At 42.2% G+C, this 27,435-nt stretch overlaps 1 protein-coding gene and 1 long non-coding RNA gene across 6 annotated transcripts in view; both read right to left on the bottom strand.

Annotated features, from left to right (window-relative positions):
- The window catches only part of MCF2L2 (MCF.2 cell line derived transforming sequence-like 2), a 156,897-nt gene that overhangs the window by 39,779 nt on the left and 89,683 nt on the right, over positions 1–27,435 (bottom strand). For all 5 annotated transcript variants that reach the window (XM_021543705.3, XM_021543715.3, XM_021543689.3 and 2 more), the window contains exon 16: positions 572–638. In XM_021543705.3, coding sequence (XP_021399380.2) covers positions 572–638 — 67 coding nt within the window. The remainder of the gene's footprint in view (positions 1–571; positions 639–27,435) is intronic.
- Positions 4,641–7,812, bottom strand: LOC144246810 (uncharacterized). The gene is made up of 2 exons (XR_013340528.1): positions 7,621–7,812; positions 4,641–7,590 (listed from the first exon to the last, which is right to left on the bottom strand). It is a non-coding gene; the product is annotated as an uncharacterized LOC144246810 (long non-coding RNA).

Raw genomic sequence — 27,435 nt, 5'->3', positions numbered from 1 at the left:
TCCCACCCAAATAAAAACATGATTGATCCCTACTCAGCTTCTGTCCTCCCACAGACTGGGGACCTCAGATTCCACACACACTGAATGTGCTGGTATCCTATTGGTTTCAAAAGCTCAAGAATTATATTTTCGGCATGAGCTTTTTTTTCTGTGTTTAAGTACAACATGCGAAGAAGAGCAGGAGGGGTGCCTTCCTTTTCCTCAATCATTTTCCAATTGCAGATTCACAGAATTTAGTGTCTGGCCCCAAGAACTTCAAAGTGCTGCTTCTGAGACCCATTGGTAATATTTCAAAAAGACATTATTAACTCTTTCTCTGTGCATAACTTTCAGAACCATCAAATTGTCATTCTGTGGGCTTGGGCCAAAGAGGGTGCCTTTTCCTTTAAGGCCTGAGGAAGGATGTTCAAAACATCCTTCCCATTCTTCATCTCCAAGGCTGAGCTATCTTGACAACACAGCCTGTGTGTTATAAACATGAGGTGGGAGTGCTCAGCCCATGAAGGATGTGCACCTGCAGTGATGACTTAGAGGTTAAGCACCAAAAAGTAATTTCAGAAGAGTTTCTTACCTCTATTATACTTTGAAGTTCTTCTACATAAACCCGTTCTGTTTCTATCAGCTCATTGATTATGTGGCTGAAAGACAAGAAGGTAGAGAGTCATAGTGTTAACCAAGCACATGTGAAAGAAAAAAAAATAGGATTCCTTAAAAATTCCTGTTTATGCCTTCAACTACACACAAAAATCTTCTGAAGGTCATTTCTCATTTCTTCAATATTGTGCCTTGTTGATAAGATTAAAAGACCTAAGCACATCTTGGACTGTATTTTTTTCACCTAATTTTAAACTTCATCTTGGATTTTTCTGTCATTTTTATACCTGCAAACTGGAAAAAAAAAGGTCTTTTTTCTAAGAATAACTAATATTGAATAAAATGAAGCTATATGTCAGAGCTATGCTAATGTTTCTGTTTAATTTCTTTTATAAAATAAACAAAATCAGTGGCTAGATTTCCATCCTTTAATACAATGCAAAAATAGGCAACAGGATGATTTCAGAAGTCTGAAAAGATGAAACTATATTAGAGGAAATATTTTTACTACATTTTTGACTTTTTTAATATCAGTTTAATGCTCCCAGGTAACTTGAAAAAATGTATCTTGAAGATGCCTACCTTATTTCACAGAAATGTAAACATAATAACCAATTCACTCTTGGACAAATAACTAATTAGATTTTAAAATAAAATAACATTAGTTCTCTCATATTTTTATGCATCAAATATCCCATATTATCAAGAAAGTGTTGTCTTTAGTAGTGTTATGAACAAAGTTTTCAGGGTAGCTCCTCCAGAGGTGTGAGCAGTAGGAAAGAACAAGTACCTGGTGTTCCTTCCCTGGCTTGCACTTCTCGAGAATCTTTAGGCACGGCTAGCTCAAGCCAAAACACATCCCCAGAAGGACACTGGGGAATAATGTCTAGAGGAACTGGAGTGTGGCCAGCCATGAGCAGCACACAACTCGAGGCCAGTAAAGTGTAGGCAGCTCTTGGCATCAATACCAGCACATGCATTCATGCAGCATCTTCCTGCACACACTGCCTGTGCCTGGTTACCTGGCTTTGTGTGTCACACAGCAGTCACACCATCAGCCAGACCCTGCTTACCTGGCTTTGTGTGTCACACAGCAGTCACACCATCAGCCAGACCCCGTCAGCCCTTCAGATCATGAATCATGCCTGTACTGTTGCATCCACTATAAGGGGTTTTCCTCATTCTCCACAATTTTTTAGCATGTCCTTTTTGAGGTTAAAAAAACCATTATACCTCTGATAAAGCTTCATTTGAATGGTTTGGCCAAGCATTTGAAAATAAAATAGCCACATTTCAGCTTGCAGCTTGAAATGCAAAAGCAATGACTAAAATATTACTTGGCTACTACAATAGATTCACTGGTTTCCTTTGGATTTCCCCAGTCCTTTTTCAAGGAAATGTGGTTTTTTAGGCTAGCTAGGGACCACTTATTCAGGTCTCAAAGGCTATTACTCCTTTATGGACCACTGCTTGAGAAACATTATAAATACTGAGAAAACCAGACCTTACCTTTAACTGATGTTTCAAATTTTGTTATAAAATATCTGGGATTTCATAGCTGTCTTGACATAATGCCTTAAATTACAGTGTCCAGCACAAGGTAGGGCAGTGGGTGAGAGCTGTACCAGTGCTCCCCTGGCCACAGTCAGGTCCCATTGGCCACTCTTGCACTGGCTGTGGGCTCCTGGTGACTCTCTGTGCTCCCCCTCAGGTGTCCCTAGTTTGGGAGACCCCCCCCCCAAAATATTCCACTGCTGATTGTGCCAGGACTGGAGCTGCTCTGTGACTGCCATAGGCAATGAGGGGAGCTTAGCACACACCTGCTGCCAGTATCACATTTAACAAAAATACGAGGCAGCAATTGACAGGATTATTGTCTGCCCACCCCCTTTTCCCCTTTGACATGCATGACCTACTCTAGAACTACTTTCTAGTGTAACTGGGATGTGTGAAATAAAGGGGCAGGGGAGAACTTCTGCACTGTATTGTTCATTCATTTCAGAGAAATTTTACAAGAATTTGAGCTTTGCATGGCAGCAGTCCAAACACAACAAAACTCTGAGCTCACTGAAGTTTATGGGCAGTTCTGTCAAGAATAACTCCTCACCAGGATAATTTCCAAGCAAACTGGCCATCTCAGCAGGGATGGTAAAGTATTAGGCATCTGACCTAAATGTCAGAATCTGAGAAATCCCTAAAGTCCTATCTGTAGGCATTCTTGTTGCTAGTAAAACTTCATTTCACTCAAGTACACTTGCTCCTTCCCCATGAAACAAAGAAATTCACCAAACCATCAGAGTTAGCCAAAAGTAGAATATTCTGGTCCCGGTAATACCTGACTCAGTATCTTTCCTGGCATGGAAATAGTGATGTGAAACACTGCTCAGGAGGTCAAGGCCAGCTGTCCCTCTGTGGGGGGAGTTAAACATGTCCTAACAGAGGGAGCTCAGCAACCACCAACCTGGCAAAGCCCCAAGTATGGCAGGCCCCTGCTGCCCCCCTGCTTGCCAGAATTAGGGTGTGTTTGTGGCAGGGATCACACACAGATTCACTGATAGGATGTCAGATGTTCCTCCAGCAAAGGAAACTTCTTGCTGTGGAACTTAAATACAATGCAGGCACTAGCTCACATTTCCTTGAATGATTGATCTGGGTTTCTAAGGAAACATTGTGGCCTTGGATACACCAAGACCATATTTCCCTCAAGGGGGATTTTACAGAGGTGCCATTTGGGCTGGTTTTTCTCACTTCAGCAGCTGTGATATCCTGTGGCCCTGCAACACTACTAAGATCTCACACATTGAACCATTTTCCATGACTACCCAGCTTTGAGAAGCCCTGAAGTGCCAGCACAATATGGATGATAAGAAAGGAGACAGTAGCCAAAGTTTACAATTTCTGCTTTGTCAATAGTGCTGTCTCTGGCAAGTTAGTCGTGCCATGCTGAGTGAAGAAAAAAAAAAATATTTCACAGAGGAAGTTCCTCAACAAGGGTTAGAATGTAGGAGCTGCAATGGACAACAAAGCATTGGGAAAAGATTTGTTTTTAGCCAAGGCTGCAAGTGAAACCTTGAAACTGAGGTAAACACTGCTATTACCTATCACCCTTGACTTTTAGAGATGCATTTCTCTATCTGCCCCTGCCTGTGCTGGTATTTAGATCAAAGGTAGCTATTTATATCACTTTGGACTGAGCAAATAGCAATTAGCAGCATTGTTGTTATACGTATAAACTTACCCTGCACTGTATTGTGTTGTTGCAACAAAATTTTGTCAGTAGGTATTTATCTGAGCTGGCTTCTTCAGGTAACTGAGGGCACACTTCTAGGAAGGGCCTCACCACAGTGGCCATAGAGCAGACACATATCAAACCATTTCATCTCAGTTACTCTTTCTCCTTCCTTCTTTAAAAACAGAAGGAAAAAGAAACAACTGAACAGTTGGCCAAGCTTCCCAGAGTTGTCAGGTCATTCTGCAAGTCTCTGTCACAGTAATTTTGGTAGAATGGTTTCTCTGCTGTAATGTGCTGCCTTAAAAAACCCCATCAAATATAATGAAACACTAAGCAGGAATATAATCTAGAGATTACCACAACCTATTAATATCTCCTCTGGCTAAATCTCAATTGCTTTGTCCTCATACAGTTACTATTTGTGCATCCTGCTCAGATGACAATACAAACTAATTCAGGATTTTTGTCTCCATAGCTGTGTTTCTCTAACAAACTCATTGACTCACCTTCTCTCACAGATCCTGTTTCTATGCCTGGATTTGCTATCACACATGCCTGTCCTGATAAGGAGTCTTCCCAGAAGAGGAATTGAACCTATTAATTAGAATTAAACCAGGGAGCTTTTTTGAAAAGAACCCCTGGCATAAATCAAACTGGTGTTCCAAAATTATTATGCTGCAGAAAACCTGACTGCGTGGCCGGTGTGGAACCAGCAGAAACAGCACTCATGCATGAGCTCTCTATACCTGTCTATACAGTGCCTAGTAAATGGAACAAGAGTATTTTCAACAGCCAGAACAGCAGAAAATGGGTATGCAAGAACAAAATATTTAATTTAATAAATGAAAACAACAACAACAACAACAACAACAAAAACCACTCCCATCACTTTCATAAATACATCTAATATAGACAGAGAGCTACTTAAATTGAAAATACTGGCTCTTTTAATACCTGAGGCTTCAAACACAATAGTAAGGACTGAAAGAACCTCTGTGCAATCATGGAAATATAAACACAGAAAAAATATCAACATTGGATAGACTTGGACTTAAGGGAAGTCAGAGTGAATAATTTACTGGCTTGCAAAAATGAGCACAGTGGTAAAAACCCCTCTGGTCTAGCACTCTGGCTACTTTTAAGTACTGTGAAACTTCTATTTCTGAATGTAAATAAAATTTAACAAAACTATAATTTTTTGCAATGGTATCTTCTTTGTAGGTGGTATATGATAAAAGTCTCACTGTTGCAGTAGAAACAGAATCAGCAATAAATATCACATCCAGTTTTGAATTAGAAATCACTACAAGAAATTCTAAGGCTGGTCTAATTGTAAAATCTCAAAATTATCTTGGTGCTGTGGAATGAAAAGAAATGACAGCATGTCAATAGCTGAGTAGAAGAAACTTCCATTCCACCTACATAATTGAATTTAAGAGGCCTTTTTCAGTAGAAAAATATTCTCAACTGAGGTTGTGCAACAACTCAAATGAAATTTGAGTAATGAGTCAGTTGCTGTACTTTACCTCGTGAAATGTAATAAAAGATCATTCTGGATGTAAGAACTTGTGTTTCAACAGAATTTGTTGTTAGTTGATACAGTATTTGTTAGTTGATACAGAAAACAGTTCTTATTTCTCTGCCATGTACTCTTATTTTTGTTGTTTTGTTTTGTTTTGTTTTGTTTTTTCCAATGAGAGCAATGCCTCAAAAGAACAATGATAGTTCTTAAAATACATTTCATGGCTGCAAACAAAATCCAACTAAGTAACTTTGAGAAGCATAAGGGACTTAGGTAATTCTCCACTCCATCTCAAAATCTGTGCCCTTTACTGAAGTTATTGTAATTGCCTGCTGCAACATCTAATGGATTTGCTCTGTTATGGAAGTTCCTCTGAGCAGAAGGATTGCATCTTTGTTAGAAATATATTTCACCACCAAAGTCACCACTTATAATATTTTGCTTCTTCTGAAATAATCTGAACACTTCACATAAAAGGAATTGTCCCACATTCATTGTTCCCAAAACAAATGACCTTGGGGAAATATTTTTATATATCTTAATTAGTTGGCCTACATTATAGGAACCAGAGCATAGTTGTTAATGGAGACGTAAATTAATTAAATCACCTACAGAAAGGAATAATATGAATAGAGGACTAAAAGTCACACAGGAGCTGTTTCTCATCTCAGCTGTACATCTACACTGAAAAGATGCATCTCTGAACCTAAATTTGAGCTGCCTTTAGACAATGTGGATGCTACAGACTGGTTCTTACTATAGGCCAAAATGACAGACCACATAGCTGTGTACATATTTTGTCAATTACCCACATTTGTGAACTACACATCAGGCTCCCCTCGTGATTTTGGTTTTAATCTTGCAGCTCCACTCTTTCTATTTGATGATAGAGATATATTTAGCTCTGTGATATCTCAGCATTGAGTAATCAATTAGCTGAAAGCAGGTGAATAATTTATATACAAAAATAGTGTAACTGCTAGGAGTTATTAGTATTAGGTTGTATTCCAGCAGATTGTAGTAGGTTGGTAGTAAATTGAGATCCATAGAAACTCCTATACACATGTGCTTGTGAAATATTTGATGTAACTGAGACACTGCAGGTTAAGAAATTGCTCCCACACTGTGCAGACTTCCAAACAATTTCTTTGTTTGTTTGGGATCATGAGTATTTACATACAGGCTACAGAATTAACTTAATTACTCAGATTTCAGTATTCTTCTTTAGAAATATTTCCCAGTCAAAAGAAAGCATGGTGATTTCCTAGGGCCAGGCGGATCTAGTGCAGCAACAAACGATACTGCATAAAGGATTTAAAGTGAGGACAGAGGAGGAAGATATAATTCTTCACTACACTTTCTTAAGGATGGATTTGATCTGCTGAACTGAAGACAGTATGAGTTACCACCCAACCAAGGAAGCTCACTGATTTTTAAAATGTAGAAATACAAATATATGCACATATGCATAAAAGTAAAGGTAATTTATATACTAATACTGACATTTACTCTCATACTTATTTTTAGCTTAAAACATACTTTGTGAATATATATCAGTCATATATATATATACATATATCAGTGATATTTATATATATATATATTCATGTATCAGTCACAACTGATATTCAAAAGATAAGGCCTCTGAAATTAAGCACTTTAGATTTTGCATGTCCTACTCATGTGGGAAATTCACAGGGGTTTTTTTGGGTCCTGGCAGTAATTTCTTCCTGGCCCCCTTTCTCTTAAAAGTTGAAAATAGAGCAGGTAAAAAAAAAAGTCTCTAGATATGTAATAGTTTCTGACTTCTGAAAAAAAGAAAATATTTAACAGCCTTTTTGTATGCCCAACCTAACTTTTAAGACAGCAGCTACTTTCAGATTACATGCCGTATGCTTTTTCCATTCCTTTGTAGACACAATACAACAATATCCAAATACCAGTTGACCTCATTGAGCAAGAAATCTGATAAGGGCTGACAGTGCTGTGGATTTTCCCACACAGGATGGTAAAGCACTTTTTCAATAACAGCAAAAGTTACAGTGGTAAAACCCCAAAGCTTTCAGACAGACAAGACCAGCCATATAAAACCCAGAAGTAGGTTAAAGGAAACATAACGGACTCTGTTTATACTGAGAATTTATGCTGACTGATAGAGCTCAGGCTCTAAACAAACCTAAAGCTACACCTACACCTAAACCTAAACCTAAACCTAAACCTAAACCTAAACCTAAACCTAAACCTAAACCTAAACCTAAACCTAAACCTAAACCATGCCCACAGCCTCGCTCCAAAATTCTCAGCAGTCTCAGGTGGGTATCCTTGCTGTGGGTGTCTTGTTGGGACAGAGAAGGATTTAGACACTTGTGACTCTGCTCCCTACAGATTCCTATACCATCCTAATCTCTCACTGCAGAGCACCTCTGATAGTGCTGTGACTTACACATCTCAGGTCTGTGGTACTCACTTGTCCCCTCCCTGTCCCTGCAAAGACATTTTGTGCCATACAGAGGCATTTTTTATTGGAATATAAAAGCTTAATACAGAACTATAATTTACTTTGTGCAAATGGCAACACAAATTCTATTCTGAAAGGCAAATGTCTTCAGAAGAGCAGGAGAAGAGCATCAGTGGTTTTGATTCTCATGGCAGATTTGCCTTTGATAGCTTTGTTCTGCAAGACTTTGTAAGGCCATTTGGGTAGAACGAAGAATTAGTTTCATTAATAAAATTAATAATAATTGATCTTATGGACAGGCCTGAGTTTATGTTGGGGAGGACTGACCAAGGAAGTTCATGTTGCACTTGGAAGTGAGAAGATAGGTTTGGTGATGATGCCTCATCCTTTGAGGGGCTATATTTCAAGCACTGGAACAAGCTTCCCAGGAAAGTGGCGGAGTCACCATCCCTGGAGGTATTTTAAAGTTGTGTAGATGTGGCACCTGGGGACATGGTGTAGTGGTGGCCTTAACAGTGCTGGGGTAATGGTTAGACTTGATAACCTTAAAGGTCTTTTCCAACTGAAATTATTCTATGGTTCTGTGGTTTCAGTCTGAGATATGACCCTAAGGAAACTCCATCCTGCAAAATCTGCTTCTTCCCATAATAGAACACGGCATTGTGCCAGACTTACAATCTATGGTCCTCCACACCAAACTCTAGTATACCTTGGACTCAGCTTTTAAATAATCTCAAGAATCAGCATTCTTGGGGCCTGGGACAAATAAACTCAGATGTTAGTTACAGGACAGTGGCAATGGAACAGGGAGAGAAAATTCTGACCAGCTCAAATGGAGCAACTGAAACACATATTATGCTTTAGTTAATCTCTTCTTGGCACATTTACATCAGTCAGTAAGTTGTGAACTGCCACAGCTGAGGACAAACATCCCCTTTTTGTGTGTCACACTTCCTCAGCCACAGCAATCTGGGCCAGAGGGGCAGGCAAGGATGCTGCCATCTGCAGCTACCACACTCCACCCGGCAGGGACTGAGAATCACAGCTCTCAGCAACATCCACATCCATTTACTGAACTATACTTTGGGCAACCCTGTCTGCCACACCCTGAAACACTGCTTGCAGAATTTAATGATAAACTTGGAGAAAGAGGGAGAGGCACTCATGGAATATATTCCAAACTTAGAAAGAAAGTTTAGAGAACTGTTGGATAGACTCCAGCTGGAGAATGTGTTCAGAGGGCCACCTTACTCAGTAGGAAACTCAGAGGGAAACTCTCACAGTTGAAGATTGCAGGAAACTGGAAGGACATTACCCAGCACTTGGTTTCTTACTTTTTTCTCTAAGCAGCTGCTAATGGGGAACGTCCAAGATAATACAATGGGACAAAGAGATTTCTAGGCTCATCCACGACAGCCATTCTTCAAGCAGGGAGCTTGGTTTATCAGCTTCAGTGGCTGTTGCAGGTCTTACACAAGCCCTGCCTACGTGGGAAATGCCTTGTTTGCCACTCCAATGTTTGTAGTTAGAGCTGGGGCTGGGTGCAGCTGCAACGTTGCCTGGCAGAGGTAAGAGCACTGCACCAAGCACGGCTCTTACAGGGGTTGGAGCTCGGTGTCCTCTGCCCACACAGGAAATCTGGCCTGACCAACTGCTGGGGGAGCCAGCACAGACAAATAGAACTTAGGCGCTTTTACCAAGAAGAGCATGCTTAGGATCACCTTGTTCAGCTCTAATGCAAGTCAGGTGCCACAAAGGCAAGACTGTCCACGTAGTTTATCCAACATGGATATTAACCAGGGAACAGTATTTGAAGACACGTCTGTAATAACTAGAAATACAAATAAAGCATCTGTGTCTTCCAACTAGAGGCCACAGAGAAAGATCAGCAACAGCATATTGAATAATCTGCATATGCACAGGAACTTTGCAGAGTCTACAGAGGAGCTGCTGGACAGACAAGTCATGCTATGTAAAACAGAATTCCTTTCTAGACTCATACAAAGAAAGAATGTTCCTCCTGGATTAAAAAATCCACATGAATTTTCAGAAGTGAATACAGAATTCTAAACATGATTACGTCACAAATCTTCCAAACCTAGTTATTATATTCCAGTTAATGAGCAGCTTTTAAATGCAGGAAATAAAGTCAGCAGTGATTTACTGCACTAAATCACTGCTCCATTGAATCACTGAGTGATCTCCCATCTGCTCTGTCCTGTCTGCTGCTGTCCTGCAAACTGTGCAATTATTTAGATCAGCTCAGTGTGGGTGCAAGTCACTGACATCTGATTAGGCAACATGACGTGCTCTTTGTGCTGCTGTAAATAACAATGTGAAGTGCTCAGCACTCCTTCATGAGCTAATTGACACACAGGAGCTGCATGTTTTTGACTACAGAGTTTAAAACCGGATTCCATTGAAACTGGTGTGAATGTGTGAAGGGAAGGCTTTGGCAGCTGTCCGGAGAATTTTACACTCTGAGAGGTGTGATTGCTCCTGGTTTATTTCCGTGGTTTCCCAGCCTGGAGACTGTCACTGTTCTGCCCTTACAGAGAAGGCAGCACCACCTGAACTGAGGTGGTATAAAATCACACCAGAGCCTCTCCCTCTCCTTCCCCATCCCTCAGCTGCTAACACTGACAACAGGGCTAATTTCTTCTGCTCCTGGGCTTGTGCCTGTGTTACCTGGGATTTCGAGGTATTATGCAAATACATAAAGGCCAGAGACTATAGACCTGCCATGTTGGAGCCAAGCCAGGTTTTTATGGAGACGTGAACAAGCTACAGCTGGGGAGAAACAAACAAAAAACTTCAAGTCCACATGTGCTTCTTCAGAGAAGATGCATCCAGTCCTAAGCCAACACAGAGCTGCCTTTCTTTGCGTGTGCTCTGTAAAGCCTGAGTTGGCTCAGGGGTGTGAGGGAGCAGACCTTTAGGCAGAGGAAGAGGAAGAGGTGGGAGATTGCTGCCCATTGACTGCAGAAATTTTCAGTGCTTTTCAAATGGAGCACACGCATTTCTGTGACACTGGACAAGACAGAAGATACCTGTGATGCTAAACACCCCATGTGCCTAAACTAAACCGACCATCCAGGATGTGCATGTGGCCAGCTGCATTCCTGGAGCCTGCCCAGAGCCAGCAGGCAGCAGAACAACTGCACAGAAAACAAGCTGGGGAATTCCTGGAATTTCTGAAGAGCATTAAAATAACCTTAGTATCCAATAGCAAGCAGGTATGAGAGATAATAGCAGAAGTGACTGCTTAATGCTCATTTATATTCGATTAAGTGCAGATTTTGTAAGAAAACATATCGAGAGTGCTTTTTTCAGCTTTTCTCTACCTCCCAGACTTGGGAGCAAGGACACAAGGACTTCAGGGACTTCAGGAAACCTCCAGAACACTCAGTCAAATGCTGTATTGTAGCAATAAGATTTTTTTTTCCTCCTCTTCATAATAATTTTCCCAGTTCCCAGAAATATTTGGAACTCTAGTAGGAATACATCTCCCCTTGCTATTCTACACAGATTTCTATCAGTATCCAGATCTCCCTACATGGCAGCACACACTTCACTTCAAAGGTCTTCCCAACCCTTTAGGCTGTAATTAGACTTGTAAATGCTGGAGCCAATCTGCCCAACAGGGAAACTTCTCTGAAAACAAAAATTTTGTAAAAGTTGAAAGAGATGATGGCAAACAAGAAATGGCTTGTGGCTTCTTGAAATTTCTCCTGCTGACTGAACTTTCATTAAGTCTGGTGAAAGAAAACAGCTCCCTGTGCCTATTGATAAAGTTGAGAACATAATTTGTCTTTTGAAATGTAGACTCAAAGTTCTTCCCCACTACCAGCTGGGAGTTTTCATGAGCCTGGAAAGTAGACTGGAAAAGCATGATGTTGGGCTTCTACTGTAACACTCACTAAAATCACCTTGTTTCAATTGTAACAGAAGTCTTATATTACACTATTTTATGAAATTTGTTATATATTTTTACATTCAGGCTATATATATATTTCCATTCATTTACACACTGAATGGAAGCCTTTGCAATGGATCTTACTTATGTCATGTAAAGGGGGAGAATTGTCGTCTAGTCTGGAAAAGAAAAGGCTTTGGACTTCGGCCTTTTAAAATATAAAGGGGCTTACAAGAGAGAGACATTTACCAAAGCCTGTAGTGACAGCACAAGGGGTGATGGTTTTAAACTGGCTGAAGGCAGATTTAGATTAGATATCAGGAAGAAATTCTTCACTGTGAGGGTGGTGAGGCATTGGAACAGGTTGCCCAGAGAGGCTGAGGATTACCCTTACCTGAGAGTGTTCAAGGCCAGCCTGGATGGGGGTCTGAACAACCTGCTCTAGGTGCAAGGTTCCCTGGCCATGGTAGGGGTGTTGCACTAAAAGATTTTTGGGTCCATTCCAACCTACACTATTCTAGGTTCTAATATTTATCTCTGCCTCCTGTAGAAGCTTTGCATCTTTGACCAATAGCTAATGAAATCAGGAAACTTAGCTCTCTACTGCATACACAGGTCTGATGGTTACAATAAGTGCTTGGACACCAAAGCTTTTAGTAGCACTCCCTAAGCTACTAGTATTTTTGACACCAGTCTACACCTAAATTTAGCAATTCCCAGACCTAATGTCAGCACAACTTTGCTATTGCCGATTTAGAATAGGGCTCTGGCACAATATTCTCATTCTGAAAATAGCTTCTAATTCTTCACCCAGGGCAGAATTGCTGTCCTGCTCTACCCACACAACCTGATGATTCAGTGATACACTTATTCTCATGTTCAGAGTGATGCAGACTGGAGGTCCCCAGTCCTTGCTAGATCAATAACTCCGACCCAGATAATAAGAAACACTGAATCTAAAGGATTCTTAGATTTAAATAATATCCAAATCTACAATGGGAGCCTGGCATTTGAGGGCACAAACACCTTCAGGCACACAGGCTGCACACTCCAGAATATGAATATGCAAAGTGACAGCTGGCTGCTGGTGTGCAGAAGTGATCCCAGATGCTCCACAGGTTTCCTCAGTATGTAAAGCACACTTTATGTGTGTGTTCAGAGGACAAGCAGTGAGTCTGGACTGTGTACATGCTTGGAGATTATTTTGCATGTGTACAGAAGTGCCCCATGCATACATGATAGCTGAGGCCACTCCTTAGTCTTAAACTTGATTCTCTTTCATTAAAGTCACAAAAATGATACCTCAGACTTCAAACCCTGAACTGGTCATTCATGAAGTTAATTATGTCTGAATATAAATGTAGGAGAGGTTACTGTCTCATGAGAATTTAATTCAGAAAAGAGGGAGTATGCTGCTTATGTGACATGCCTCACCTGAGTACAAAACCACCAATGCCTTGCTTATTATTCAGCAGTAATAGACCTGAATGAAGATGAAACATGAATAACACTGTAACTCCTGCCACTGCACACCAGTCACTTCCAGACACACATTGCTGTGCTTGTAAGTGATCTCTGTCAAGGCCATATTGACTAGTCACTGAGAACACTAAAACCACATGCACAATCTTGGGGGTCATCTCATGAAAAGAGTTAGACTGTGGTCAGAAAGCCCTGGAACAGGTGTCATACTTCTGTGTTTTCAAAATGAAGCACTAACACTGCCCAACAGTGAGTTCCCTAGCCCTTGTTGCAAGGTGGACTAGAAAAATGCTGGGTTTATCAGATCCAAACCAGGAAAATAGTCCAAATTTACAGGAAATTCAGTTTCCTATCTGATGGGGATTGCCAATGTCAGCTTTTTGGATGAAGTTTCTTGATCAGTTTATCCACTCCATAACTATAAAGGAACAACTGAGCATCTTTGCATGCTCCCAGTACTTCCATCCTGCCTCCTTCCTCACGTTTGAGAGTGAGAGTACACCAGCATGCACTAAGGTAAACTGGTGAGCTTGAGGAGTTGACCCAACCCAAAAAACACCACACACAAAAAAAAAAAAAAAAAAAAACCAACACCAAAAAACCTCAAAAAACAACAAAAAACAAACTACATGAGGTGAGTGTGTGGAGAGAGAGAAAAAAGTGCAATAGCAGCCCTAAATGAGCTTAGACTGGTTGTAAAATTATTTTCAGAATAGATCTATGAATCAGATTTCCGGCCATAAATTCAAACCACAGAGCAGCCAAGCAAATCATTTCCCCACAATAATATTTGAACATAAATTGAGTAATATCCCAGCAAAATAATCAATGCATGATTTGGCCAGTTTGCTACAGGAATAGGCTGCCTACAGACATTTGTGCAAATGAACTAGAAAGGGTTGCCTTGCTTGCAATTTTGTTAAAAATGCCCAGCTCTGTTATACTTACAGTCTAAGCATAGTCATGTGGTTGTGAAAGACTTTCACACTTCTCATACAAGAAGCACGTCAAGGATACCCAGAAAGATGCTGGTTTGGTTTATCAAATAGAACTGTGCTTCTGGATTTTTAGATTGTCTTTCCATTGACTGAATAGCTCTTCTCAGGAATGTTGGGTCTGGGCTATCCTGGGCTGCACTGCACAACACAACAGGCACTGCTGGATCATGGCAGTCCCTCCTGTTGAGGTGGGTCTGTGGGATGAACCCAGCAGCAGCTGGGCCAGAAGCACAACCCCTCTGAGAGCAATGTGTGGCTTCCTCAGGGCTCCTTGGAGATTCAAAGGCTCAGAAGCATTAAATGACAGATCTCTGATCCCAACCTCCTTGTGCAAATACTTCGTTGGTAAATCGTCTTCTACTTAGTTACAAAGTATTTTATGGAATTTCCCTCAGACCTTCCTCTTCCACTGGGCAACAATAGCTAAACCATGTTGCTCATACAGTATGAACCAATAAGAGCACTGCAGCTCAACACAAATCTGCAGGAATTACAAACCATTCTACAAAACAGTAACATCTAGGTATTTCTCCATGTTTTGTTGAATCTTATCAACTGATTATTTACTCTGAAATAGAGCCTGAGGTTTCCAGCTGGATGTGAGGGCAGTGAGTAGAATACAGGAATCAAACCCACATCCTAGGTTGATACTGGTGCCACGGTGTGAGGGACTGAGTGAAATAGAAAGGCAGTTTGGGTAGCAGTGATGTACCTGCTAAACGTCATCCCTGTGAGCTGCCTGCACTGTCCCACATCCTTCCACTGACAAACCACCCCGCTCTCTGCACGGTGACCTGAACCTGTGCATGCAGGACAGCATGATTACATCAGGGGAGGTTTTCTGGGGAAAACCACATGTGAGGGGCCTCTCAGAACAGACAGCCAGATAGGACTGCCTCCTGCTTTGCTGGTTTAGAGACACAACCGGCTCTGCACTTCTGCCAGGGCTGAGGGGGCCTGATATGGCCGAGAAGGGATGTTTAAATGTAGTTTATAAGCAAATAAGGGTGGTGCTCTGAAAAACTCTCCTTACTAGCATCACTGGGGAAAAAAGAGGTGGAGCTTAATTTCTAAGTAAGTTTTATCTCAACAGAGGACCTAACAAGATTCGGTTTAATACAAAGGAAATGGAAAGGGGAAGGGAACATGGAAAGGAAAAAGAAGGGAAGTGAAAGTGGAAAGAGGAAGGGAAAATGGAAAGAAAAAAAAAGGGGGGGAAAGGGGAAAGGGGAAAGGGAAAAGGGGAAAGGGGAAAGGGGAAAGGGGAAAGGGGAAAGGGGAAAGGGGAAAGGGGAAAGGGGAAAGGGGAAAAGGGGAAAGGGAAGTCCATTTTACATTCTGTTTATTGAAAAATAAAATCTATTAAGAGATATAGACATAAGCTTTGCTGCTGCAATTTCGGGTCAGAAGCAGGATGAAGTGTGATTACTTCAATGACATCAATTGGAGAAAATCCAGATCAATCAAGATGGGGCATTAGTGAATACAAAGAAAAGGTTGTGGATCCTTTGAGCAGATGTCACTTTTCAGGAAAAAAGTGGACACAACTGTATGTCAAACTCAGTTTCTTTGCAGTGCTGATTAGAAAGTCATTTTTGTTCCAAAATTGAAATATTTCTGACTTTGTTTTCTATGGACCCAGTTCTTCAAATCTTTTAATTATGTCTGAATGATGTTTCCACATAAACACACCTTTAATTTTTAAGTTATCTCCTAATTTTGAGACTGACTCAAAATCAGTCAATTTTTTTGTGACTCATTGAAGCTGTATTTTCTGGGACCTGCATTATCCAGACACAGATAATGCAGAAATGCAGACACTTAAAAGTAAGAAAGAAGAATAATGTATGGAAAAAAACTCACCATATTTGTGAACTAGGGAAGGAATCAACAACTATCATTTTGGTAAGAAAAATGAATGGTGCTTTTTTTATAAGGTTATTTCTATTGTTTTTTAAACACTGCTCAGAAAACATCTCAAATCTCCACAATGACCTACAAACTTTTCCTTGTAAGGTGAACTGAAGATTGCACAGAATTATACTTCATCTTACTCCAGAATCAAACAGACAAAGAAAAATCTGGGAAGGCTGCTATAAAGTATTTAGTCATACTAAGTCACATACAGGAAAAACTCCTTTCCTAAGGAGAAAGTAGAAACTCTTAAGGAAAAATTCCTTAGGCCTTGAAGCTTCCCAAGCAAAACCTGTATTGCAAAACAACACATCCTTCCATAGGATCATCAGCCGCTCAGGTTTTACCCTTGCTCTACTTTTGCTGGGTGACCTTGACAACAGTATTCCTATCTCTGTTTTCTCTCTTGTGTGTGAAAAGAAAACAATTCCTTGCCTCACAAAGATGTTGTCAGATTTATGGTTGCAAAGTGACAAACAGACCCTAATTGTCATGATATGCAATAGTTAAATTTCTATGAAGTCACTGATGAGGTCAGGAATGATTCAGATCAATCACAGTCATGTGAAAGAATTGGAGATACACAATGGGTTTGTGTTTGATATTTATAGACAGCAAGAAATCTATGATTCTGTGATTCTACAAAATTACACAAGGCACAGCATTGTAATGGCTTTTCAAGTGAATTTGAATGCCATTTTTAACCGAGTTTTTATCTTCACAAAAGTTTGGCAAAACTGTATTCAATGAAGGTGAGTTCACAGTATTTTCTTTGGTTTGTTTTTTAAATACTTCTGTCTGAGCCCTACTGCCCATGGAGACTGACTTACTCTTGGTGTTCTTCAATGAATCAGGCATTCTCCTCAGGCTGGTGTGAGGAAGTCACTAAGATTTGTGGGGAAGGTGAAAAAGAAACCCTAAATCGTGCTCTTTACTCCTCTGAAGATTCCCAACAGCAAAATGAGACAAACAAGTTTCACTGTGACCTACAAACTAACTACCCAGCAATAAGATGTTATTTGGCACCTCGGAGACTTAGAGGAGCAATTAGCTTAACTTTTATGGCGTCCCCTAAGAAATGTTTAATATCTAAGTACTTCAGAACTTTTAGCACATCACTTTCCGCGCTGTGAGCGTCAGCGCATGACAGCTTTCCCACGTCGCACGCTGCAGTCTCAGCCTGCCCAGCTGCTCGGGAGCAGCGCCGCGGGCGGGCAGGGCGTTCGCGAGCAGCGGGACGCCCGAGCCGGGGAGGGAGCCCGGGCCGGGCGCGGGGAGCGCGGCGCAGGGGGCGGAGCCGGTGGCTCCCGGGCCGCCGGAGCCCGTCTGCTGCCGGGGAGCGCCGTGGCCCGGCCCGTCCCTGCCGCCCGGGAGAGCCGGCGGAGGAGAAAGCAGCTCTCCGGCCAGTTCGGTAGGTGAGCTGCGGGGATCTCTGCTGGGTGTCTGTCGTCCCGCTGCCCCTCGCGCTTTCTGAACTAAGAGCGGCCGGGCTGTTCGTCCCTCTGATGGCTAAAGCGAGTGCCGGGTAACTAAAAGTAGTGAAAGTATTCCGGTTTTCTAAATGCTATTTTTTCCTCTTCTCTGCCTGGCTTCAGGGATTGTAAGAGCTGGTCTATTCAGGGGAGGAGGGTGTCTCACTTCTCCGCGTTTCAGGAATTGCGGTTCCCTGCTTTGGACTAACGAGTTTTCCAACTGCTTTGTCTCCAAGGTTTCGGTGCAGACCGCATCCATTATCGCCGTATGCGCTTGCCGCTCTCCCGTCCTAAAGAAGGGTCTTGTTGGTGTTTGGGATTTCAAATTCCTGTGATAAACGAGACCCAAACTTCAGTGTAGTTTTGATGTCTGTTCTGGTAAACCTTTTAGCAGATTTCCCCCAAACCTCTGATTGTCTGGTAGTCGATTATGTTTTAGGGAAAAAAAAAAAAAAAAAGCCAGAAAAAAGCTTTTTTGTGGTTATTTCAGGGTCTTTCTCATGCCCTGAGCCTTGGAGGGAAAACTCACGGCCACTCGAGCATTGCAGTGAAACAACCCATTCAAAGGCGCGCCGTTTCCTCCCGCCCCTTGTTCCAGCAGCCCCTCCCGGCTTCCTATTCCTCCAAACAACTTTTTTCCTACAAGGAAAAGTGTGGGATTTTTTTTTTTTCTTCCTCCACTGTTCCCACACAAGAAACTCGCAGATCCGGCTGGGAGTTTCTCCGCGCAGCCCTGCGTTGCAACACGGGGACGCGCCCCCGAGAGCGCCGGGGCTGCCGCCCGCCTGCTGAGCGCGGAACGTGGGCACGGAGCTGCCGCCGCCCCGAGCAGCCTTTGGGCTCCCGTAGGAAAAATCGGCAGAGAAAAATCACTTTAGGGAAAAGGAGAGTGAACGCTTTCAAAAAGGCGGTTTGCGCGAAGCAAAGCTTTTTTGGTCTGTGCTGTTGGCCAGGCTGCGGAGCTCCCGAGGGGGGAGGCTGGCGGCGGGGGGCGTGCAGGGACGGGCCCCCGGCTCCCGCCTTTGTTCCCCCGAAGGGGCGCCCGCAGCCGCATGGCTGGGAGCTGTTCCCTGCCCGCCGCCCCTCCCAGGCCGCTCCCGTCTCCGCGGGTGCTCCGGAGGACGGGGCTGGGGGGAGGCGCGGCGGTGGGCAGGATCGCCATCGCTCTGGGGCTGCCGGGAGGCGGCAACAGCCTTCGGGGGAAAGCCCGTGGGGGCGGCGGGGTGTCCTCCAGCCCGCGACTTTCCCGGTATGTTCGATTCTCCTGGGCTCCAGAGGTTTCGGGAGAGCTGGGGATGCCCTTGTTGCCGCGCTGGGAGGCGGACGCGGGGCAGGGCTGCGGGTTCGGCCGGGCTGGGGGCGGCGGGACCCAGGAAAGGGAGAATCGCAGCGCCTCATCTGTGCGGGGAGCACAGAAATCACCTGAGCTGTTTGGGAGACAGTAGCTTCCTTAACTGCTTCTGCGCAAGATGTTGGATGTATCCGGAGACGGGAGATGCCGGTGTAAGCAACTACATGGAGTGCAAGACAATGATAAGAACCTCTGTAATTATCTTGGCAAGGCAGTGCAGAACTCGGTACGTGCTGCAGCATCCTCAACTCAGATACCCAGCCGCATGCCTGAGGATCTCTTAGCAGTAGTGTTGAAACTACTAGTGCAGCTGTTGAAACCTGGTTTGTATAAGGCTGTCTGGTTCTCACTTCTCCTCGGTACTTGCATTTCTTCTAGCAGTTGAAAAGGAAAAAGGATGGGGCTAGAAAAGGAACTGATTATTTTTTAAAAGGAAACATAGCTGCAGTCTAAGGGGATTTTGTTGAATAGGGCAGGAGACAGTAAGTCACTGTTGATAACAGCTGTAAAATATTCTAGCAGTATCCCAGAAGCCTGGACTGTCACATAGAGCTGGGTGTTGCTTTGCTATTATGGAAGTTACTGGTTGTTTTTCCAAGAACTTGTTTCATACAAGTCCACCATCTGTTATATACAGAAATGTAGTATCACAGTAAAAATGCGTGCTTTTTTTGCAGGTAAGGGGTTTGGAGTTTGTTTTTCTGCTTAGAAATATAATAGTATCTGCTTACTGGTTGTCTTCCACTGAGTGGAACAAAACTGTATCACTTGCTGCTTTCTCTGAGATCCCATATTATTGAGAAATAAACTGGTTGCTCCTGCTGCCCAGGCAGCAGTTGTGACAGTCTCTCTGACATCTGGCCAAACTGGAGTAGTGAGTACTGCTGATATGAATGGTAATTCACCTACAGATTAGGGAGAAGCATGTGGAAAACCCTGCAAGTCATGGCTTATCGTTGGAAATGCCAGTGGCTGATGTGTTTGGTGTCACTTTGCACCACCAGCGTTACAGCATCCAGGATGTACTGAGCGTTGCCTCTGCCATGGTTATCCCTCTGCACCTGAGCAGTTGTCTAGGTAATCCTCTACCTTGAAGATGTTGGTTACTAGGGGTACAAGAAATACTGAGGGGGTTTTGTTGTTGGGAAACCTCCCTGTGGCATTGCTGTTACTGCAGTGGGTCTGGCTGGGACTTGGGACTGGTAAAAAGAGGGAGGGAACCACCTGATGTTGAGCATTATACTACTGTGATGGATTAGCACTGCACTACTGGTTCTTCCTTCCACATGGCACTTGCAGAGATTAGTCAGATACCTTCCTTAGCTTCCTAAAATGAGCACAGCTCAAGTGAGGCTATCTCATTCAGTAATAAGTAATCTTTAAATTCCTGTGGAAAGCAGCATGGCCCACCTCTGTCACGTTGGCCAGAAGTGGAAGCAGGATTTTTCTCTGATAAAGGAGATATATCTTTGGATTCTTTGCAACATTTGGCATATTGTGGTCCAGATCCTGAACTGAGATCTGTGCATTCCTGAGTCTTCACAAACTGAAATAATAGATATGGATACTAGAGGTCCCACTCTTTCATAAGTTTTCCTTGTAGGACGTTTGTCCCTGGCAGCAAAGGGGAGAATGCTGTGGAAGGATCTTTGAAAGATGACACTTGACTTACATTTTATAGTCAATGGGGAAACCACCACCATGCATGAAGTAGGATGATGACACACCTTGATTTGGGATTTGCAACATTTTAGAATAAACCTGAAGCTTACTTGTTGCTTGGCCAGCTGTGTAGTCTGATCTTCAACTCAGAACTGTGGTTTGGACATGCTGTGGCTGCTACATGCCCAAATAACTCAGAAAATCTAACAGATCCCAGGGCTGCTTAAACAACCTGCAAACAGATGACCTCAGAAGAAGGGAATGCTGTAAGTAAAAGCAACTTAGTTGGCATCACTGTTGAAGTGGGACATACATGTACACATTGCAATGACCAAAGGCTGTAGGATTTCCTTCCTTGGCTTTCCTGCAAAGCAGTTTCATGAGGTCAAGGTTGACTGTCTGATACCAACTCCAGCTTTCTGAATGTAGTTTAAAACTTGAATAAAAAATGGTCACTCAGAACTCCCAGGAATGCTTCTGTGCTCTGAAGGTTCATGACCACCCTTCACATGCAGCAGCAAAACCTCACCAATTCAGGTGAGGCAGGAAATTGGAAATAAAGAACATCTTTTGTCAACACAGAGCATATGGTTGGAGGTGCTTTGGGACATGGCAGCAAAGGAAAGGATTTAATTGGTCCTTTGCATTTAGAGCTAAGGAAAGTTTCTTCAAATTGAACATGCTGTTGACCTGCTAAGACTGATCACATTTCTTCTCCTATCGTATCCTGCAAAATTTTTTTCTTCCAGTCTCACTTCCAGTAAGACCTGAGAACGCTTTTCAGACAAAACAGACCTTTTGTCTTAGGGCAGAAAACTTGATTTTTCTTGTTCTTTAAACTGCTACTCATCAATAGCAGTTTACAAACAACACAGCAGCCCTGTGCCCTCAGCCCTCGATTAGCTGTGTTTTTGTAAGGAATATGGAACAGAGGAAGGATGCTTGACTTAGTTAACTAAAGGATGCTTAGTCTTTAACTTTGCACTGTGCACCAGACTGTGCAAGCTATGTGTTTTACTGTTAAAAATACACAAAGAGCTTTCACACAAAATGCTTTCTTCCTTGTAATGTTCCTGACTTTCCAGTAACAAATTTATTCACTACATTTTTACTAGGAAACCTTCTAGTGAGTAATAAGGGTTGCAAAGGGACCCTAGCTATGACTAATTGTTTGCTGAGGTTCCGACTGCTTTGTCGGCAAGCCGTGAGTAAAGTCCTGTGGAAATTACAAATACTGGCTTTCTAGTGCATTGTTTTCCAAGTTCAACTTTCTAGACCGATTAGGCTTCTTTAGCGACATTTTTGGTTTTCCTTCTTAACTCGTGCATTAAGTCATCCCTGCCTTGCAAGTCTCTGCTCCCATCTTTGTAGCTTCCTTCTGCAGTCCACAGATTGTTTTTTTGTGGTTCTCTCTCATTGAATTATATTTGTAGTTTCTACTTAACTCCATTCCACTAAACTGTCCTCCCAGCAGTTCCTAAACTGGTGCTGTGTGTATGCAAGTGCTGTAGGTAGTTTGTTACATTCTTGGCCTTACATTAATCTTGCAGAGAAGTGTGTATCTGTATATACACACATATATACAACAGACATGTATTTTTTATATATGTAAAAATATTATTTTACTGGCTCTTGATGTTATTGACTAGCGTGACCTATTATCCATTTCACCTAAGATGAGACAAGCACTTCTGGTTAAATTCAAGAACACAAGTTCCTTGTTTAATTTACAAAGACTGTCACCTTGGAGAAATCTCCAGTGCTTATTAAACACATTGAGAGTGTTTAGCAGCTCCTTTGTTTGACTTTTCTTATCTGATTTGCATCTTGAGGAACTCTGCTTAGCCCTCTGTTTTGTGGCTTGTTATGGCTGTTTGTTAACAGCTCTCAGGGAGGGCACTTGAGCCATGGTGAGTTGGAACTGCGGGATGCTGTTCCTAGCAGCTGTACCTCTCTGTTCCTCCTAAGTGCACGGAGTGGGGAAGGAGGGGTGCTTTACTTTGGTTTTCTGCCATGAGCCTATGCTCGTCCTGCTTCCCATTTAATAACACCTAAGAGCAGGCAAATATCTCCTGTTCAATCCCTGCCCTTGTTGCATTGCAGAAGAGGATGTATAAAAGCCAAAATTCTCCTTAGTTCCCACAGAAGTAGGAGAGGACTAATGGAATTCTTCCCACCCTTGCAGACAGGCTTAAACAAAGCCTTGCACCGCTATTATCCCAGCCAATCTGCAGCTCCTTTGTATATGCTGAGGTGGCTCTCAATCCACATTATCCTAAAATCTGAAATGCTTACGTCTTTCCGGCTGGCCTGAGGCAATCATGGAGACCCCCAATATGCATGTAGAAACCTTCAGTACTGAATCTGTTTTTAAATTTTCAAAGAACTATCAGCTTGTGAAATATTTGACGGTCTTGAAAACTTTAAAATGTGCAAACCACACGAGAACCTTGAAACTTATGTAATCATATAAAATAATTGAAATGAAACATTTCACTGCTGTACTAATAGAAAAGGATAGCTGGATAGATGAATCCAGATGTCACAGACGTGCTAAATCAGTGGGGAAACATTATCCTGGCTGGTCTATTGGTGGCCAGCTCATCGAGTACACTTATAATAGCAAAAGTTTGCCGTCTTCTATAACCCTCTCCCCTAACTGACAGCTCCTTCCCAAGAAGTGGGATCTTCTATACAAATTGAGATTGGAGAACATGAACCTTACAGGTTTGGATAGTGCTTGTTTGTTTAGAAGTTTGGTTACTCAAACTCCTCTATCTCCCGTGCCTCTTGACATAACGTTTCTTCAGTTTCAATGCTACAACTATTTTGGGTTATTCTTTGCTCTGTGAAAACGGTGAATGCTTTCAGAATTGAAGGCTGGAAGTTAGGAGAAATGGACAGTCTGATGTATTCCTATTTCTAGAAAATGATTTGCCTCAAGTTAGAGTGACACTTTAGTTGAATTTAAGGTGCTGTTTGTGTAGCTTTAATTTTAAAGTAGTTAAAAATGTACCTTCTTTAACTTCTGTTAGTATATCTTGAATGACTGGTACTTCATGCTTTTATAGAAAATGTGTGTGTGTGTGTGTGTGTGTGTGTGTGTGTGTGTGTATGTGTATAGTATGTATAAACTTTGCATTTACACAGCATCTGCACAGTTTTATCAAATTACTGCTGAGCTATCCCAAATGGTAATTAATCTCTTAAGAAAATAACTGCAGTACAAGTGCTAAACAAGAAGTGAATGTGTGATAGGACAGGCTGATTGCTTGGTTCAAATAGATGCATTTCCTATGAATGAAAGAAGACAACCCACGAGATGGGATTATGCAAGAAGCAGACAGGGGTCATTAACAACGTTCCTCTTCCCTCAGCCTCGAGCAGAATACAGCATTTCTCTCTTTCTGCTTAAGTGCTGGTGGTAGCTAAGCACAACAGTGAATGGGAGGGGGTGAGGATGAACAACAGCAGACTCTGTTCGGGGCCAAAGAACAGTGGGCAATGGCTGTCTCTTCTTAAGTGCATGTAAATCTGTGGGTGTATGGAAAGATGGAGTGGACTGGGCAATATTTGCTCTTGGTGATCTCAGGAGGAGGCCTCTGAAGTGTTGTAGTGGCAGCTCCACTGCAGTCATGGGAGGGGATGAGTGATTAGCGGTCATCTTAAAGAGGTTCTCTTCCTGATTATCATTAATCAGAAAGCTCATTTTTAATAATTAATTATATATGCATGTGTGTCCTTAGATATTGATAGAAGTATTGTTTTTCTCCATGGAGCAGCTTCCTTTCTAGGCTGATCCTATAGTTTAAATTACTAGATCTGTGTGTGTAAGAGTGTGCTTTGCTCGAGGTACAGCTTTGTGCGTGGTGGATTCAGTGTAGCGTTGGACCCTGTGCTTGCTGGGTGTGTGCATGTGGTGGGGAAAGCATGGCCTTGAAACTGCAGACCTGGATACCTTCCTGACAACAGAACTGTAATCCAGGCTATGTTTCTGTTTGATGAAAGAGTTTTCAGTAAAAGTGATGTCAGTTCTGACTGATGGGATCTTAGGATGGGAATGAGCACTAGTGTTCTGCAACCCATCTTCCTCAAACTCTTGTGTATGTGCTTTGCAGGTTGCAAGCAAACCTGAAGATTTGTCTCCCTGGGCTCTACTTATATGTTTGGGAAAGGATCTGGAGCAGAAAAGAGTGATGCAGGACTTCTGTCATGGTCAGTTGTCTATAGAGCGTAAATGGTGTCTGGATGGTAAGTCAGCATGAGACTTGTCTGAGTTGAATGAGCCATGCTTAAGAGAGCAGCTGAGATAATTTGGGAAGTCTTGATGGGATGATACTCTGCTATGTGGACTCAAGAGTTCACCTCTGTTCTGTGCTAACTTCAGTGCAGAACAGGGAGAGTTAATCTAACAGAGCACTAAAAAAACCCACAATACTCCCATACCCTGCAAGTTAACCAGTATATTTGACATTTTTAATTACAACATGTTTTATCATCGCTGGCCTAACTGAAGGAGAAAAACACAATAATTTGGCACAAAACCACCCTGCATCCTCATCTAAAACTGAACTTAGAAATTCTCATTTGTCTGTCTTCCTGCCTCAGTGCCTACATTGTAGTGGCCCATGCAACAGCCAAGCTCTTGCTGCAGTGTGGGACATCTATTTGGAGTTAGATGCTGAATTAGATTAAAAGGCTACAGTATTGTCTGAGGAAGAGGGGAAGCAGATGAGAGAATATTTACTCTGGGATTAAAATCTTAAACCTAGAAATGGCCATGGTGCAGTGGTGTTAACTTTCAGTTTAAACTAGCCCTTCACACACTTTCTGACTCACTGCATTATTTTTAAGTATTCTTACTGGGCAAAAGAAAGGTTTCTGAGAAGCTCCATAGAAAGGCAGCTTGAACTAGTCTTACAGTTAGTTGTGTCAGTCTGAAACTTGACTTCCTCTTTTAGTTGGCAGCTAGCATGGAAAAAGTCTGCTTCAGTTGTTTGGCTTGATTTTCAGGTATGGCCTGCAGACTGGAACAGAAATCACCTTGGATTTGTGGGGAAAATAGGCAGGAAATAACATCTCTAAATCTAGCTGCAAATAAATATCTGAATGGGCTTACTTAAAACAGGCACCCTAAAAAATTTTTGATTAGGTGGAGCCCTGATGTTGTAGCTCATCAACTGGAACATGCTATGAAACAGGGACATTCAGTATTAATGCCTAACTAGGGAATTTCCAATATATTTTCTTTCACTATTAAGTTTTGTACTGGACCCTTAACTGCTTGCTATTTCATAATTTCTTTCTCTACTATGGGGAAAATAGTTTTCTTCAGTGTTCAGTTCAAAGTGTGCAGTGTTTAATGGGATGTCCTTCTTGCAAGATTGTCTGAAATCCACTTCTGTAAAGACGTGAATACACTAATGTGGGATAGAAAGTAGTGGCGAGCCCTTTGTAATGCCTCTTGTGGTCCTTGCCCACTTTTGCAGGCAAGCTGTGTTTATATCCTGGGAGTAAGTGATATTAGAATCACTAGAAAATTCATTACACCACTTGCACAGAAGCTTACAGATAAGACTCCAAATACAAACAGAAATGATCTACTGTAAAATGGAGAGGGAGGTGACTTTCCAGAAGCTATAGTAATGGAGTAACATTAACAGCTGCAGTTAATGTGCTCTGCTCCTTTGCTACCTCTTTGTGCCTTGGTGCATGGGAAAATAAAGAAATGTGTGCCAGAATCATGTCTTTAAATGTGCAAGTGAACTTAACGTAAATTCAGACTGCTGCTCAGAGCATCATTAGAGATTGCTGCCAAAACAGATGTGATGGGTTGTACAATAGGTGCCTTTACAGCCTTTGTATCTGAGTCTCAAGAGTTCTGACTTGTCTGTGTGGAAGTTGAGTGCTTAACTTCGTCCTTCCTCTCAGAACATGAGGACATGTGGCCTCAATCATGCCACTGACAGGCACAAACTTCAGAATGTTATCCTTACTGTCAGTGCAAAGAACAGGCTCTTTTCACCTAATCTGCTTCATGTAAAACAAAAAAAATCATGTTGGTGCTTGTGCTTTTTATGCAAATCCCTTGAAGTAAATGACTCATATTTGGGAGACTCATTCTGGAAAATGCCATCCTTCTAGGTTGTATGAGGAAGAGTCTGCAGTGGATATGGGAGGTTAAAACAACTGAGAACTGCAGTCTCATGTAGACTGATGCTTGAAAGATGTGGTCCTGCTCCTCTCCTGCCATCTCCATAGAGGCTGTTTTGGACAACTGATCTTGATAAAAGCAATTGAAGAAGGCAAATCTGTTTTCTCTGGCAGATGTCTCAATATAAATTGGCTTGTAGCAGCTGGGAAGTTTCAGCTTATTTTAGGGGAAATCATTCTCTCTCTTTCCACCCAATAGTGGAAAAGTAGAAGAAATCATTCTCTTTCTTTCCACCCAATAGTTACAGTAAGTGCAAAACCTCTGTAGAAACTAAATCTCTATTGGCAATTAGCTGCTTCCTGGCAGTGCTGAGCATTTACAACCTGTTTCTTCTTCCAGCCCTGAAGAAATTGAACTGCTTTGCTCAATTGCCATCTAAAGCTTTGCCATCCTTTTAATATCTCTGCCAACATTGCTCAGCACTTGCAAGTTTTCGCCATCAGTGAGAATCAGCAATTGGGCACAGCTTCAAATGGCTCATTTTTCTAGGTGGTGGTGTAGTTATTCTGATACAGAACTTCCCTGGACAAAGTGTTGTGCTTCTATGCCCATTGTTTTAAATAAGGGTATTCCCGAGCAATTTCAGAATCATTTAAGGAGTTTGTGTTCTGGAAAATGCT

This window comes from Lonchura striata, chromosome 10, assembly GCF_046129695.1.
Source record: "Lonchura striata isolate bLonStr1 chromosome 10, bLonStr1.mat, whole genome shotgun sequence".
Taxonomy (NCBI): Eukaryota; Metazoa; Chordata; class Aves; order Passeriformes; family Estrildidae; genus Lonchura; species Lonchura striata.
This window is presented reverse-complemented; position numbering and strand designations above follow the sequence as displayed.